At 39.5% G+C, this 15,792-nt stretch overlaps 1 protein-coding gene across 7 annotated transcripts in view; it reads left to right on the top strand.

Annotated features, from left to right (window-relative positions):
• Positions 1–15,792, top strand: part of SATB1 (SATB homeobox 1) — a 100,014-nt gene that overhangs the window by 26,867 nt on the left and 57,355 nt on the right. For all 7 annotated transcript variants that reach the window (XM_032488785.1, XM_032488776.1, XM_032488805.1 and 4 more), the window contains 3 exons: positions 916–1,092; positions 1,876–2,002; positions 2,778–2,901. In XM_032488785.1, coding sequence (XP_032344676.1) covers positions 916–1,092; positions 1,876–2,002; positions 2,778–2,901 — 428 coding nt within the window. The remainder of the gene's footprint in view (positions 1–915; positions 1,093–1,875; positions 2,003–2,777; positions 2,902–15,792) is intronic.

Consider the following 15,792-nt stretch of genomic DNA (forward strand, 5'->3'; position numbering starts at 1 on the left):
GCATTCCAAGATTTGTTTCTTGAAGCCTCTTTTCTAACAACGGTGTGGCCTGTGTTGGTTAATCACCTGGCTGCTGGCTTATTACATGGCATTACAGTAAAGAAAGAGAGAACACAGCACATCTCTGCAGATGCCTTTATCCTAAGATGTCCCGATGAAGCCAGCTTTCTTTCTTCTCATTTTTATCCTATTTACTATAACAAAGATGGTTCGTTTTAAAGACATATGGCTCCTGGGGTATCTTTTGAGTCAGGTAGAATCAGTGAAGAGCCCTAACAGTAAATCTCATTTATCTGTGTTTTGCACATATTGAAATCATATATTTTGAACATCAGTTTGGTTGAGTTTTGTGTTTCTTTTATGGAATCATTAAAGTCAATATCTTAAAAAAGGACGCAAATGCTGATCATTTTATCATCCAAGACAATGTGTTTGGACACAAACAGGGAAAGTTGAATGTTAGCAAAAGTGTGTAGGACACGTGAAGGTGGTTCTTCCGAAGACCCTGTAGTCAGTTACACGTGCGCGCCAGGTACCACTCGCAGCTCATCAGACCAGACACTCCTCTCTCGTCAGCCTTATTATTTGATCCTAAAGGTAATTCTGCATTCTCTGATTTGGGGAAATGCACTGTTAAAATTAAAGTAGAGCCCAGGTTACCTTAGGACCCAGTTCACATTCTCTTTGACTATTTCTCTTACAACTTCAAAAAAGGAAAGGAGCGTATATGTATGTGTGTGTGCGCGCCTGCCGGTGTGTCTGTGCCCTGTCTGCCTTGGAAACACAGTCTCCCCTTCTCTCACTGTTGCAAAGGTTTATTTTTCATGGCGTAGCTCTCCATCCCGCCCCCACCACCTAAGACTGTGATTCTGAGGATTGTTGGTTTGCGTCTCTTTTGCTCTGTCTCCTTGATAGGGACCATGCTACCAGTTTTCTGCGTGGTGGAACATTATGAAAACGCCATTGAATACGACTGCAAGGAGGAGCACGCAGAATTTGTGTTGGTGAGAAAAGATATGCTTTTCAACCAGCTGATAGAAATGGCACTGCTGTCGCTGGGCTATTCGCACAGCTCTGCTGCCCAGGCCAAAGGTAAATAAGGCATCCGTGGGGCTTGGAAAAATTGCTCGGCATCCTTTGTTTACCTTGCAGAGAAAGCCCTGGATATTTTTGTTCAAAGGACTGTAGTCTGTGTGTTCCATTGGTTCCTGATAGACTGTGGCTTTAAAAAATGGGCTTAATTCAGTTTGGTTTAGTTAACACACATTTTGCTCATGTGGAATGTCGAGGTAGATTTTTTTTTTTTAAATTACTTCAGCTGAATCATTAGTATGCTTATTGACCTTAATAATCTGCTCCACTGAGGACCCACAAGGAAGTGAGGAGCGGATTTGAGCAGATGGACTGTTGAGAGTCAATTTGCATTTATGACTGAATATCTAGTTCTGTTTCTTTTATTCTGTTTCTGATGGTTTTATGGGCTGTAAAGTATTTTTCAATGCTGATTCCCATTGCAATAGAGAATCTTATCTAAATCGTAAAGCCATTGAGAACTGGTTCAGCTATGTCTTATTAGAACTTCCCGTAAGTTAGGAAAATGTGGCCCAGGCATAGGTTTTATGGATGGGGTTTTATTTCCAAAATAATAAACAACCCTCCAGTCATTTACATAATTTCCCGATTTGGAAAGCTAAGCTGTGAATATTTTCATTGACCTGCCTTTTAGAGGGAAGGGAATTATTCAGACAGAAATAACAATATTGCTTGTGGTGGGGGCAGTGGGGAAAACAAAAACCAAAAAACAAAAAACCTTCGACTAGATGTATGATCTGAAGGGTGCAATCTTTAGTGACACATTCTCTTTATCTGGAATAGGGCTGATCCAGGTTGGAAAGTGGAATCCTGTTCCACTGTCTTATGTGACCGATGCCCCTGATGCTACGGTAGCGGATATGCTCCAGGACGTGTATCATGTGGTCACACTGAAAATTCAGTTACACAGGTGAGTCAGGGCAGCAGTTCTCCTGCGGAACATGCTCCTTACCTGATCTTTTGAAACAAAACATCTCTGGTCAACCTTCAATTGTTATTTACTCTGGGTTTCAGAAAGGTTAATCCCAATTGATTTTGTGGCCTTAACCCCCTTCTGTTTTATCTTCTCAACTTCAATCTATCATTTAGAAGCCACTTTTCCCCCCAACCTGGGTCGATCTGTGCAGGTTATCAAAAGACAAGACTCTTTTTATTTAGTCAATTAAATGATGCCTTACAAGAAGGCATTTTACATAAAGTTTACTTAAGAGAAAAATATTTTTGCATATCATGAACAGTGCCATCTGGGTACGTTTTGTGAAAGAATGCCTTATTCACGATTGCTGAGATCTTATTTATTTTTATATATGTATATTTATATTCTTTTACCATTTTTATTCGTCTGAGCAGAGTCGTGAAAGGAAAACGGTTACTACGTTAATGGTTTTCACGATGGCTCGTGAGGAAGCAGTACACCTTAAATTGTCTTCCCGAGCGCATCAGAGCAGGGAGGTAGAAGTAACATGAAAAAATAGCCACCACAGGCAGCTGATGTATAATTCATGCATCGATACAGCAGATGTGTTGTATAAAGTAATTAACTAATCGGAACAATCAGGAGACCGAGAGCAATCTCCAGATGCATCTGTTTGATGCGCAAAATGAAATCTGTCTGTCTTAAAGGAATGTTCTGCAGCGGGATGCAATCTTGTCATAATCCCCTCTCTAATCTATGTCTCCAATAGTTGCCCCAAACTCGAAGACCTGCCTCCCGAACAGTGGTCGCACACCACCGTCAGGAACGCGCTGAAGGACTTACTGAAGGATATGAACCAGAGTTCCTTGGCCAAGGAGTGCCCCCTTTCACAGGTATTTGGCATCTCTCGGAGTTGATAATACACAATCATGAGCGGCCCTGGTTTGAGGTGCGAGGGGGTTCCGTAGCCTAAAGCAACTGGTATCCAAAGCAAGGTTCTCCCCCAAATGCCAAGTGACTTGACCACTGGGGCCTTTGAAAAATATGCCTGATTCATTCTGCACAGAGAGCCTTCACTCATTTTCTTCCTTGGGGAAAAGAGCGAAGGAGAGACAGCCCAGCACAACCCTGTGCTAGCTTTAGGTTTCTTCTGAGTGCACTGAGCTTAGCAGCTACACAGTCCTGAGAGCCCCTGCTTAAGGGAATCAAAGTGGTATAAGTTCCTGGAGCCCTGGGTGAGTGGGCGTGGCGTTGCAGGTATTAACATACAAACTTCACCATGCTACCTGAAAAATTAAGAGTACAGTTTTTGGCTACTTTGTTCATTAGCCAAAAAAAAGAAAAAGAAGAAAAAGCATTTTGTAAAAAAACATTATAAAAATAAGAACAAAACAGAAGTCTCTTCTGGAAGAATTATTAATTATCAGGATTTTGTCGCCAGCTTTGTGGCATTGGTTTACCTTTTTTTTTTTCCTCCCCACTTTTAGTGAAATCATATTTTTTTCCTTGGAGATGCCTGTCATCCCATCAGGGATTTTTGAAATGAGACAAAGATTTATTATTATTGAACTTGATTTTTTTTTTTTGGACAATGAATTTTGGTAGCAGGGCAATTAAAACTCCAAGCAAGAGGCTGCCTGTGTTTCAGAATGTAAAGCCAAATACCACTTTTGATAATGCTCAGCTGATTTCAAATCAGAAAGAAAGGGTGCTGTGAGCCCGCTATTCACGGGCTGCCTGTGTGGTCAGGACACAAGTGTGTCACAGTGCCGTCCACCAGTGCCCTAACCATCATTCCACCACAGAGTGTGATTAAAGTGCTGCTCTGACTCCATGCTCACTCACTTTTTTAAGTTTCTTTTTCAATGCATGTTTAAACTGTACGTCTGAATGTTAGTCGTCAGTTATTTGAACTTGAACTGGCTGACTGCAGTAAACATTGCTGCAATTGAGATGTTCTCCAAATGCATTTCCCATGTGATGCCCATAAGGATATTTGGGTGCCTTTGGAGGGAAGCTTGCGGGCTTTTGTGCTGCCGTTTCTTGGAAGCTCCGTGCATTTCAGGTTTGCTGCATTACAGTCCTTCTGCTTGACTTTGATATTTGTTAGCAATTAGAGGAATGAAGCAAATGAATTAAGCTTATAATTAATGATGGCTTTTTATATTCTTTTAAGGTAAGCTGTAGCCACAGGTAAAAAATATCCTCTGGTATTAAGAGTCCATTTCTTGAAATTTAGAGCAAACTCTTTTTTGTCATTCTAGCTGAACTCCTTCCATTATCTCTCACCCTTGGAGTAGAGAGGATGTGAATTTATAACCATCAAATAAAAGTAATTTAAATTAATTAAACACAGTTAAATCAATAGGATGATATAATGAAGCAGGTGACTCTTACCTCTGGGACTTTGGGTTTTGCGACGACTGCACATAATCTGTCAGTTGATTTCTAGCATTTGAACATTTGAAATGTTTTAGAAACAAACTTCTTTTTTTTAATTCAGAGCTAGAATATGGATAAGCACCCATGATAGGAATCCCATGTATGTTCATGTTACCAAATGTCCCATTGATTTTAGAAGGAAATTCAGGCAAAGATTTAAGGCATTTACTGTGAGCTGGAGAAGAGGGTGCTAGGACAAGAATTTATTGATACAGTGGGAACTAGCTGTTAAATGACATCAACATTCAGCCAATAAACTCCACCTCACTGTAGCTTATAAATACAATTGTGAGTTTACTTAACGTTATCATGGGAAATGAATTGAATCCAGACAATTATAACATTAAACAGAATGACACAATGAAATCCGGGACTTGGTTTTGGAGTCAGGCATTGGTGAATTTCTCTAAAGAAGCCTTGAGTGGAACACGTGACCCCGTGTAGCTGGGGACTCCACTGTCATCATTCAGGGGTGAAATTAGACTGTAAGTTCAACATCAGTTGTAATTACAATCTTCTTTTCTTTAAAAAAAAAAGTTGGAAAAAAAAGATTCATCAGTGGAAGCAAATATTCTAAATTAATTTAGGTTTATGAAAAAGTGCAACTTGTTCTCTAAATGAGGGGGTTATTCTATATTCTGCTGCATCATCTTCTCTTTCTTCCTCTAAAATGAATTCCTGAATCTGATCCTCACTTCAGAATGTTTTAATTATGAACTATTTTTCCATTTGCTCCTTTATTTTCTCTTCTGTCAGAAGTTGTTAGTTAGAGCAAACGCAGGCACTCTTAGGCCTACGGCCCCAAATGCATGCTGAGCTTGGTCAAAGATTTCTTGCCTCTGCGGTGAGATTTGGTGATGAAGAGGGTGTGAAAATCCCTAGCAAGTAAATACTGCCTCCGTCTTACACCAAATGGGGCCCAACACCAAGAAATACTCTGTGTAAAGACTTTTTTTTCCCTTCTTTGAGGTTTGATTCATTCAAGTGATGCTCAGCTTGTAGCACCCAATTCAGCACATGCATTTTGCTGTACCTTAGGGTTCGATTTTGTTGACTGGGATAAAAATACCCCAGTCTCAAATATGACTGTCAAGTCCCTTAATGATACACTTAGCAGAATGTCCACCCCATAGGCAAGTGGGTTCCGTTTACAGAGTAGAGATCCTGCGGAAAGGGGGATTGTCCCACAGTTGCAAAGCACATGTCCAGTTTGCACTTGGAATCTCGGAATCAGACAGATGAAGGAGCCAGTGCCCCTAGAGATTAAAGTCAGAAGCCTGGTTAGGACGGACCCGAAAGCCCTTTCCCACTGGCAAGTTTTAAAGTGTTGATTTTGGAAATGAAGATGTAGGTTTTGGTGCAATCATGTTCTCTCTGGTACTGTTTGCAGGGTTTTTCTCTCTAGCTGCAGAAATTCCATAAGTGTGCATGTGGTTTGACTTATAACTCATGCTTTCATTTCTGTTGCTGCTTCCCTATCATAAATCTGCCCGAATAGCTTGCCATCCATCTATTAAGTTTTTTTGACCCCGTGTTTGTTAATTTTTGTAAAGCATTCTAAGGCTTAAGAAAACCCTAGCTCATTATAATGTGAGGTTGGGCGTTCTGTTATCATTCTTGCTTTTTTTCAGTGGATGTGGTTAGATAAGTTGGATGTTGTATTCTGCCCTGCAAGTAAGGAGGAGAGAATAAAATCTTGGGGACAAGAAAGCTTATGTCATGGGAACTTGAAGAGTGTGGATTTGGAAGGTAAATTGGAATTTGAAAAAGGAAACATTTTGATTTACAATAAAACATTTTATTTTGATTTTAGTTTTCCCTGACGTTTTGGAAATTGAACTTAAACCTAAGTATATACATTCCCTAGATACATGTATAGGTTAATATAATATAAGCCCTAGATATACACATTCAATATAAGAACAGATTCATTGTGTTAAAAGTGTCATAAGTAAAAGATGAGTTAATTGCTTTTGCCAGGCTAGAGTCTTCCTTCAAAAAATGTTCAGGTCAAAAAAAAAAAAAATGTTTAGGGCAGATATTCCTAAGGGATTTTAATCTGATGTGTGTGCATTTTTACCACCCCTCCCCACCACACACACATGCACGCTTGTGTGTACGCACACACACATCACCACTCTCACATTTTTAAGACACTAGATCTTTCTGTTTCATTTCTCACCTGGGGAAAAGTCGCTCCAAGCCCAAGTCCCACACAAAGTGAGAATTGTCATTTTTATTTCCGAGTAGCAAAAGATGTATAAAATGTGTTAAAATTCGAACATTCTGTCGAGAAGTAATATTGAGAAAAATGATTTTTTTTCTCTCCCGACAGCATCTCGGGATCTATAATGTGCCAGACTTTTTATTAGATCCTGGCAAAATAGCTGAAAAAAGAAACCGCCCTGCCCTCCTGAAGCTTAGCATTTAACCATGCGGATTCTCCAAAACTTGACAGTCATTTCCATAGACCTTAATAAACCCCTGTATTCACCTGATTTTCAGCCTTATTATACAAAGCAACAATTTAAAAATCCCCATCCGTTAGGCTATGTGTGTGTGTGTGTAACATATGTCTATATATATATATATATATATATTTCACTATACTTTGTGTTAATTCTTTTCATAATTTTTAGACCAAACTGGCATTTCTGAAGAAATTTTAATGAACATTAATAATCAACTTCTCTCAAGAGAATATCCAGCAGTAGATTCATATATTGTATTTCACATTGAGAGTCTAATCTATGAAATTTATTTGTGTATTCACGTATTTATTCATTCAAAAATATATATATTGGCAGTCTGTTGTGTGACAGGCATCCTGTTTCCTATTGTGTAATGAGATGACACATCTTAATAGTTGAAATAATAAACCTGCATTTGGTGCTTTTGCAATATCAAGAGTGTGTCTATAACCCCAAGTTGTGTTTAGTTTAAATTCCCCTCTTCAGCTGAGGACCCTGAGCTATGGAATGTTTGAGTCCCATGGTTATGTGGCTGGTAAAGCAAAGGGGCAAGAATTCACACCCAGACCCTGTGAATTTAACCAAGTATTCTTGGCTAGATGGGTAGAGTGCTTATTTTTAAGCCTTTCTCTAGTTAATTTGACATTTTATCAAATACTTACATTTCTCTGCAACTTACTGTTCTCCATTTCTATTTATTCTCACCGCTGAAATGTTTAACGTCTTTTGTTTTTGTAATTTTGATATTGTCATTCTTACATTGACTTGCTTTAGAAATACCATCACTTCTGGGGGTGGGTGGGGATAGCTCTGGGGTAGAGTGCATGCTTAACATGCACAAGGTCCTGGGTTCAATCCCCAGTACCTCCGTTAAAAGAAAAAACAGAAATTTTACTTTTAAAAAAAAAAAAAACCATTGTTGCATGCTCCTAAATTAGAGCACGTGAGGGTGATTTAGACCACAGGGGCTGACATCTGGGGTAGTCTGGATTTGTGGGGGGTTCCAGAAGATTTGACTACCAGCTGTGGGACCGTCACTTCCCCCCGTCCTCACGTCTGGATCGGTGGGTATGGCTGAGCTAATGGCCCTTTTTATTTGCGCCCCCACAGCAGTGTTAGACGTCTGCACGGGAAACAGCGGGCAGTTCTTTAAGTCTGTTTGGGAGTGTAGAGCTTAGTCGTCCACTGGCTTGATGTGACGAACGAGTTGATAACTGGCAGCCCCGTTGAGAAACACAGGTTCCTGTTGGAGCTGTGCTTGGAGGATTTTGTACCTGCCCCTTCCTGGTATAATACTGTCAATCTTGTTGTAAAACATCGTGTACTTTGAGGAAAAGCTCCACAGAGGAACTCTTCTTTCCTGTTTGAAATTGCACAACTTTCCCCAGTTCGTACCCCACGCCCATGGGAGTCCGAGGCTATGAGTATCTGCTTTGCCAGGCACGGAAGCACTTGATACTAATTGGGTTTTATTGCCGCTCTCAGCAGTTGCAGTAATGGCGAGCTGGTCAACCAGTTCTACGTGGGTAGAGGTGTGACTTGCTAAAGTTGCACCCAGTGCTTTTTCCTGTCTCCTTTTTTGAACCGGTTATTGCTTCACTCTAGTACCTCTTTCTCGAATTAGACCGTAGAGGGGGAGGGTATAGCTCCGTGGTAGAGCGCGTGCTTAGCGTGGGCAAGGTCCTGGGTTCAAGCCCCAGTACCTCCGTTAAAAAATGTGCATAAACAAATAAACCTAATTACCTCCCCGCAAAACGAAACAAAACAAAACATCAAATTAGACAGTGAGATGTCTGTCCTGGGTTAGTAATATCCCACACAGAATCTACAATAGACGTGTCCTCCAGGCTGCGAGTTTTTCTTTTTACATCTCCTCTCTCAGGCTCATTTTCAGCCGATTTAGATACATAAGGATTTTACTGTAGCTTGATGTCAGTTTCCTGTAACCTTTCAGATACATTCATCCAAAAAGCCAAACTTAATAAAGCATCTAACTTACAACGGATTGATCTCAAATATTTTATGGCCTATCTTTTCACAATAGTCACACAGACGAGTTTAAGCCATGCCAATTTAGAGAGTGCTTAACAGTGTGTAAGTACTTCATTTTCACTTAATAGATTTTTTACCTATGCTTTGTTTCAGAGCTGAACAAGTTTCCTTTGACCTCAGAATCACTAATGCAAGGAAAATTACCATATCATGAATGCACCTCCCCTATTTTTTTTTTTCTGATTTGCAGAATAATAAATACAGCCAAGGCTCAGGAGTAGGAATGGCCTGAGAGAAAGCCTCTTAAATGCTCTTTTCTAATTGTTTTTTTTTTCTTTTAAAGTTAACCAACTCAGGCTAATCAATCAGATTTTCTTGCTAAAACAGAGCTAGTTTTAAAGTGCTTTTTGAGTGTCTTTTTTTTTTTTTTTGAAATTTACTACTGAAATTTCAAGTTGGGCTTTATCTGAATTTGGTTTTTAAACCTGTTTTATTTCATGTCAGACAGGGGCCCCCAAGAAACTCATAAACAAACAGAAAACCCTAAATTCGGGATAATCAAGACAAACAGATACACGCACCCAATTTTTCCCCCCTCTTTCTTTGGAAACTGCTTGATCGTAAGGTGCTCTGAGTATTAAAAAAACATAAGAGAGCCTTTAACGTAACAGGAGAGAGCTTCAGCGGGGCCTCACAGCTCACTGCCAATTGAAGTAAGGAACGCTCTGGCTGTTGGGACTTTTAAATCTAGACTTAAAAGTTATTTGTTCTGTTTAGCATTTTTAAAACGATTCTATTAGGAATTGTATGTGCTTCAGTTTTAATTTTAACTCATAATGATTGTAAAGCACCCTGGGATTCCTGCATGAAGGGCGTTATAAGATTGTATTGTGTTCTAATATGCTGTGGTATTATGGGCAGTTCAGAAGGTTACAAAGGAGGTGGCTGACTTCCTTTCAAAGTCTCTTTCCTTTCTCTCATTCTTACTCTAAAACCCTATCCTCTTTAGCCGTGATCTTTTTCTTTCCTTTCTTCTTTTCCAAAAGCTATTCTCTTGTACGGCACTATTTTCCCGTTTAAAAAAAAAAAGCAACTCTAACTTGGTTTACGCAGAGGTTAAATTTTATGCAAACCAGATTACGTGTTGAAAGTTAAGAGCGATTAGCACTTTCCTTGTTAGCACCAGTTGAGATCACTCTTCTTTTCCAGATGACAAGACAGGGTATTTCATCACTGGGTACCACCCGACTGTCCCAGACTTGTCCCAGTTTACTGTCAATCCAGCGTTTATTCCTCTGCAGTTAAACAATGTGGAGCTAACAAGAACAAGTACTAATGCTATGAAATGTCACAGTAGAGATTTCCCAACATGTAGTGACACTCCTGGGTTATTCTGGCATAGGACAGAGCTTGATTTCACTTTATTTCTTAATGAAACTATTTTTTAGATTTATTTCATTAGCAGTTGTGTTCTCTCCCCCTTTGTGGGAGTCTGTGTGTGTTACTGCTTGTTGCCACCCCATAATTAATGCGCTCAGAGCGTTCATTCCATAGGAGTCTAGAAAGTGAGCTGTGCCGTCACGGCTCTGTAAATTCAGGCAAGTGACTCTGTGCCTCAGTTTCCTCATCTCTAAAGCAGAAAGGTAACAGTACTGATTTTTCAGGATTGTTATGAGAATTACATGAGTGAATCCTTGTAAAGCATTGAGAACAGTGCTCAGTTCTAAAGTGTGCAATAACATGGGTTGTTTTTCTAAAACGTGGGGGGTTGAGAGTTTGGCATCGCACTTGTGGGTCTCAGAAACTTTGTTGCTATGTAGAAGATTTCTATGCAAGCGTGAGTTTGTATGGAAACAACCAAGAACTTTTCATTTGTGAAAAAAATTAAAGAAACGTTTTATAACTTGTCCTCACCTTGAAGAAGCGCTTTTAGTCGGGTCCTTAGAATCATGTATCTTAAAATGGAAGTGAGGGAAGACTCAGGCAAGCATGATGCTTTAAATAAGCACATTTGCAAGTTAAGCAGATATGATAACTTAGATGGGACAGTGTCGGGGAGGGAAAAGAAACCTCCTGGGACTGTCATCTGGATGTGAGTTTTCCCTAGTGCTCTTTCCTTCACCCTCACCCCTGCTCCCCACACCCAAGGCTCTGTCCCCTCCCTTTATACAGCCCCATAGCAGTTTCCACATTGTTCTGTAATTATCTGTGGACAGACTGTGTCCTCTACGTGAGTAATTGACAGCCACAGAGGGGCTAAGTTTTATTCACCATCACAGTCATGGATCTGGCACACAGGAGGATCTCAGGAATACCTGTCAAGCCGAGATAGCCTTGTAGCGTTTTCATCACATCTATTTCATGAACCAGTAAACTATGTCAGTAGTTTTCTTTGTAGTGTTTTATCTATAGTCTTATTTAGAATATCCTACTTTACAAAATATTTTCCCTATTATGCTTAATTCTGAATTTTTAATTTATGTAACCCAAGAGCAAATTACTTCTGCATTTTTCTCTAAGAACCCCTACTGATAATCCAAGCTGTCCCATAGTTTTGCTTATATTGTGATGTTCTTAAATATATGGATAAAATTATGTTTGTAAGCAGAACAGTAGTCTTGGACCCAAAGATCTGAAAAAAGGACCCAAAGAGCTAAAAAATGCCCTAAGAGACCTAATTATACATCACTGTTAAGCACAATTTAACAACACAATTCAGTACACATTTTAAGTTTTTCTTCTATAATCAGGTGTGTATTTCAGCGTCGCTCATAGTTTTCATTTTTTCTCCATTGTGTTATATTTGAGATCCACACTTTTTTACTGTTAGTTCCATTTGTCTGTTTCTCACTTGAAAAAAAAAAAATATATATATATATATAAAGGGGGGAAATTTCAATAGCAAAGTCAAATGATTTCTAGACCAAGATGTTGGTACTGCCAACATGGAAATGCTAACAGTCAGTACCACCCCATGTTAGTTCACAGTGTCCGTTCTTCATTTGAGGGTCCAAAGTCCACATTTGGCAGCGGAGGCTCCGTTTGGGGCTGTAAACATATAATGTGTAAAAGTCAGCTGTGTACAGGTCCAGAGTCACCTGGGTTTAGAGAGAGCTGCAAATGTAGATAACTGTTCAGCCATTCCAGAACAAAGCCTCAGAGCCTTTGTCCCACCTCCCGCAGGAGCACCAGCTCAGCCTGGAGCCCATGCCTCCAGTGATGGACGGGGCTTGGGACTTCGTGGCGGCCAGCCCATCCATCCAGCACAGATTGACCATTTCGCCCTAACTCCCAAAGAGCTGATCACCAGTATACTGGCATTTTCATAACATTGACAGAGATGAGCCACATTACCTTGATCTTTCTCTCTGACCTCATTCAGAAGTTACATTGGTTTATATTTATTTAGTAGACATGGGAAATCTTGACTAACAACTAATAAAATACAGAAATCAGGGGTATGATTTAGCCTTCAGTCTCCTGTGAAATCTTGGATCCGTAGACCCTGCAACAGGCTCCCAAGAGTTTGTGCAGACCCGGAAGTTACGAGTCTCTTGGGGCAGGATGTATGTGGGGAGAGCTTTCGTAAGTTTCATGAAATTCCCAAGGAAAGTCTTTGGCCCTGTAAAAAACTAAAAACCAAGCTTACTCCCCCCCCCCCCATTTTTAGGCAATGTGACTTAAAATCTAACAGCGTTCATGTAAGGAAGGCGTGCAGAGAAGGAATATAAAATCTGAAGAGTCACAGCCTAATTCTAGTACTTACTTTTGGAAAAATGGGCTGATTGTTCAAACTAGTTCTTTTTTTTTTTTCACTCGGTGCCTTAACATTTTTCAAAATGACTTATTTAGGACCTCTGGAATTTACTACAAATTTGATGTCTTTTCCTGCTATTTCTAAGTACAGATACTAGAAATTTTAATCTCCAGAGAGAATGGGAGCTCTAACCACGCAAGGGCCAGCAGAGAAAGAAGAATCCCGCATTCCCCAAATGTGCAAGTTGGTAGAGAATGCAGGAGGTTTAGAATCTTAGGAAACAGTTTTTGCTATAAAATCAAATAAGGCTCATTCGATTTAGATTTACCTAATGAAAAACTTGTGAAAATTCTATTTGGAGTAGCATAACGTTTAATTCAATAATAGGGAGTATATTTTTAATAATCATATTATAAGCAAGATACCAAGGGACTTTAACCTTCTTAAAAAATAAAACTGTAGTGGGGGATGTTTGCACAGTGAGTGGATGGTACGTATTACAGTTGCAGCTCCCTTAGTCACTGAAGACCCTGTAGGACCTCTGTTGGGGAATACACACAGATCTCATAGAGTCTTCAAGCTGTTAGAAAGGACCTTGGAGATTTTCTAGTTCATTTCCCTTCATATTGCAGATGAGCAAACGTAAGCCTCTATGTGCAATTAATTTGAAATGTTACATGCCCTTCGTAATAATACACTTTTTAACAAATATTTTCTAATTTAAGCCAGCATAGTCAATTAGTTTGAATGAGAAGGTTTCAGAATAGTAAGAACGATCTATACGGGTTCTCAAACAAAAAGACAGAATAGAGAATCTGGTCAAAAGATACTCTCCGGGCTTTATATAAAATTCCTTTAATTATGTGGCAAAGCCACGTGAACTGCGAACCAGCGTTTTCTTTTAAAATTACAAATTGGATATTTCAATCATTAAATGAAATTTCTGTGCTTCAAAATGATCGCAATGTCATCTTTAGGAAATGTGATAAGAGAATTCAGGCAGAATTGGATGGGTTCTCTTTCTGCTTGCTTTCATAGACCTTTGGGGCTCTGTCCCCAGTTTCTGTTTTTAGCAGAACACAAGGATTGCTTGGTGTGAAGATGCCGTTTGCAGGCACTGGGGTTGATCAAGATGGCAAGAACCACAATGATGACAACTGGAGTTTAAGTAAAATTTAGAAGTGATTAGTCTCTCCTTAACAAATTGAGATTTCGAATATGCCCCAGTTGTGTCTCCCCAGAGAATAGCTTAGAAGGCAATAGAGGATCCGGAGGGAAAGATCTGGGGAACGTAAGCTAACATCACAAACAGAATATTACACCCAGAGGTCCTGCCATTTGCTTCCCATAAATTGAAGCCCGTTTCCCTCCCTTCTTGGCACCCCCGCCTAGTACCCGATAGGGTCTACCTGTGAATTTTCACCAAGTTCATTCCATGTCACCATCTCCTATGATGTTTTTTAGAGCTTGTTTGTAGAATTTGATATCCTTTGGGATTTAAAGAAAACTTCATGTGCTGAGAACCATGAGATAGTATTTGAATATGGGGCTGATTCCATTTGCTCTGAAGTTAAAGTTTGACCTTGGAGTTCTCCACCACGCACATAAAAACCCCCGCTGTGAAAATTCAGGCCATAGGCAGACAGGACCTGGAGAAAGGGGAGTGTCATTAGTGTGTGTGGAGTTGTACTGCTCAAAAGATAAAAATGTAAGGGAATAGAGAGCCAGCAGTTTGACAGATTGTTCAGTAAATGCTCATTTTATTGAAAATTATAAAAAGGTGCTTAATGTCTCTATGCCATTAATACAATACATAAAAAGGTTACTGTCAAGATTAGTGTTCCAGCCCTGAAAATTAACTGCTGGGTTTTATAAACCATCACTCTGCGTCGCCTGAGAAGTTAAAGGTTTCTGTATATACATTTTGCACACGTGGACACATATCTCAGAAAACAATTATTTTAGACTTTACGCCAAAGGCATTAGCAGTGATATGCTTTCATTTAAAACATGGACCTAAGTGCTGTGTATTACAAACAAGGTGAAACCATGAAAGATCGCCTTGCAGAATTAAATGTGTGCAAGATTATTTCCCTTGCTGTCTCTGGAGTATTCGATTCAAAACATACATCCCTTCCTACAGAAGAAGAGATTCAGATTCCTTAGTTGAAATTAATTAGCATTCAGAAACCAGATAGCATGTTTTTGGGTATTCATGAGATCTCTGTTTGAAAAAAAATGTTTTTAACTTGTAGAAATGTGTTGCAACACACAGATGGGAAGAAAAAGAAAAAAAAAATCTCTTTAGCAAGCACTGTGTGTAAAAGGAATATTACATTTTGCACGCTCCTGATTGCTCTGTGTAAACAGTTTTTGACATCTGTCTTTATAGTTTTCTAGGAGAGGAAGACTTTGTTAAAAGAATCATTTTTATACAGCAGTCACCATTTTAGTCTTGCTTTACCTGTATTATGAAAGCAGATGGTCTGCATGTCTTTTGAATATTTATAACTATCAAAAACAATCTCTTGCTATTCACCCTTAGGCTTATGAGATGTCAGGACTGTTCTGGTTGAAAAAAAATCATCTTGGGTGTTTACAGAAAGAGGATTACATTAAGCTGAAATGACTATACATTTTCCAGTTTAATATTTGTCCATCAGCTGTTTAATCGTATTTAGATAATTGTGTAAATAAGATGTGGTAGCTTTTGGCCTCTCTGCTGATGGAGCCTGAAAGCTTTAAACGTGGGTGAACCACCCATTTCGGAGATGCTCTTGGTACCTACATCCACCTGTGCTAAACCATCAGCAAGTCTTTAGTAAGTTTGGGTCATGATATCACAGTCCTCTTTGTGGAGGGGGAAAAAAATTGTGCACAGAAAGCCCGTATGGAGATCACAGGAAAGCTAGGGAGCTGCTGGCTTCTGGGACAGGCTGTTTAGTTTATTAGAGTATATTGTAATATGCAAATATGGTACAGCACTCCAGTTACCCTTTAAAGATGACAGGGCTTTCCCTTTATTCTCTGCATGCTCGCAGCGCTTTGAGGGTATTTTGGAAAACTTTTGGTATAGTGGGGGTTAACTGTTTTTTGACTGGAAGCTGAGCAGTCAGAGATAA

Source organism: Camelus ferus, chromosome 1, assembly GCF_009834535.1.
Source record: "Camelus ferus isolate YT-003-E chromosome 1, BCGSAC_Cfer_1.0, whole genome shotgun sequence".
Lineage (NCBI taxonomy): Eukaryota > Metazoa > Chordata > Mammalia > Artiodactyla > Camelidae > Camelus > Camelus ferus.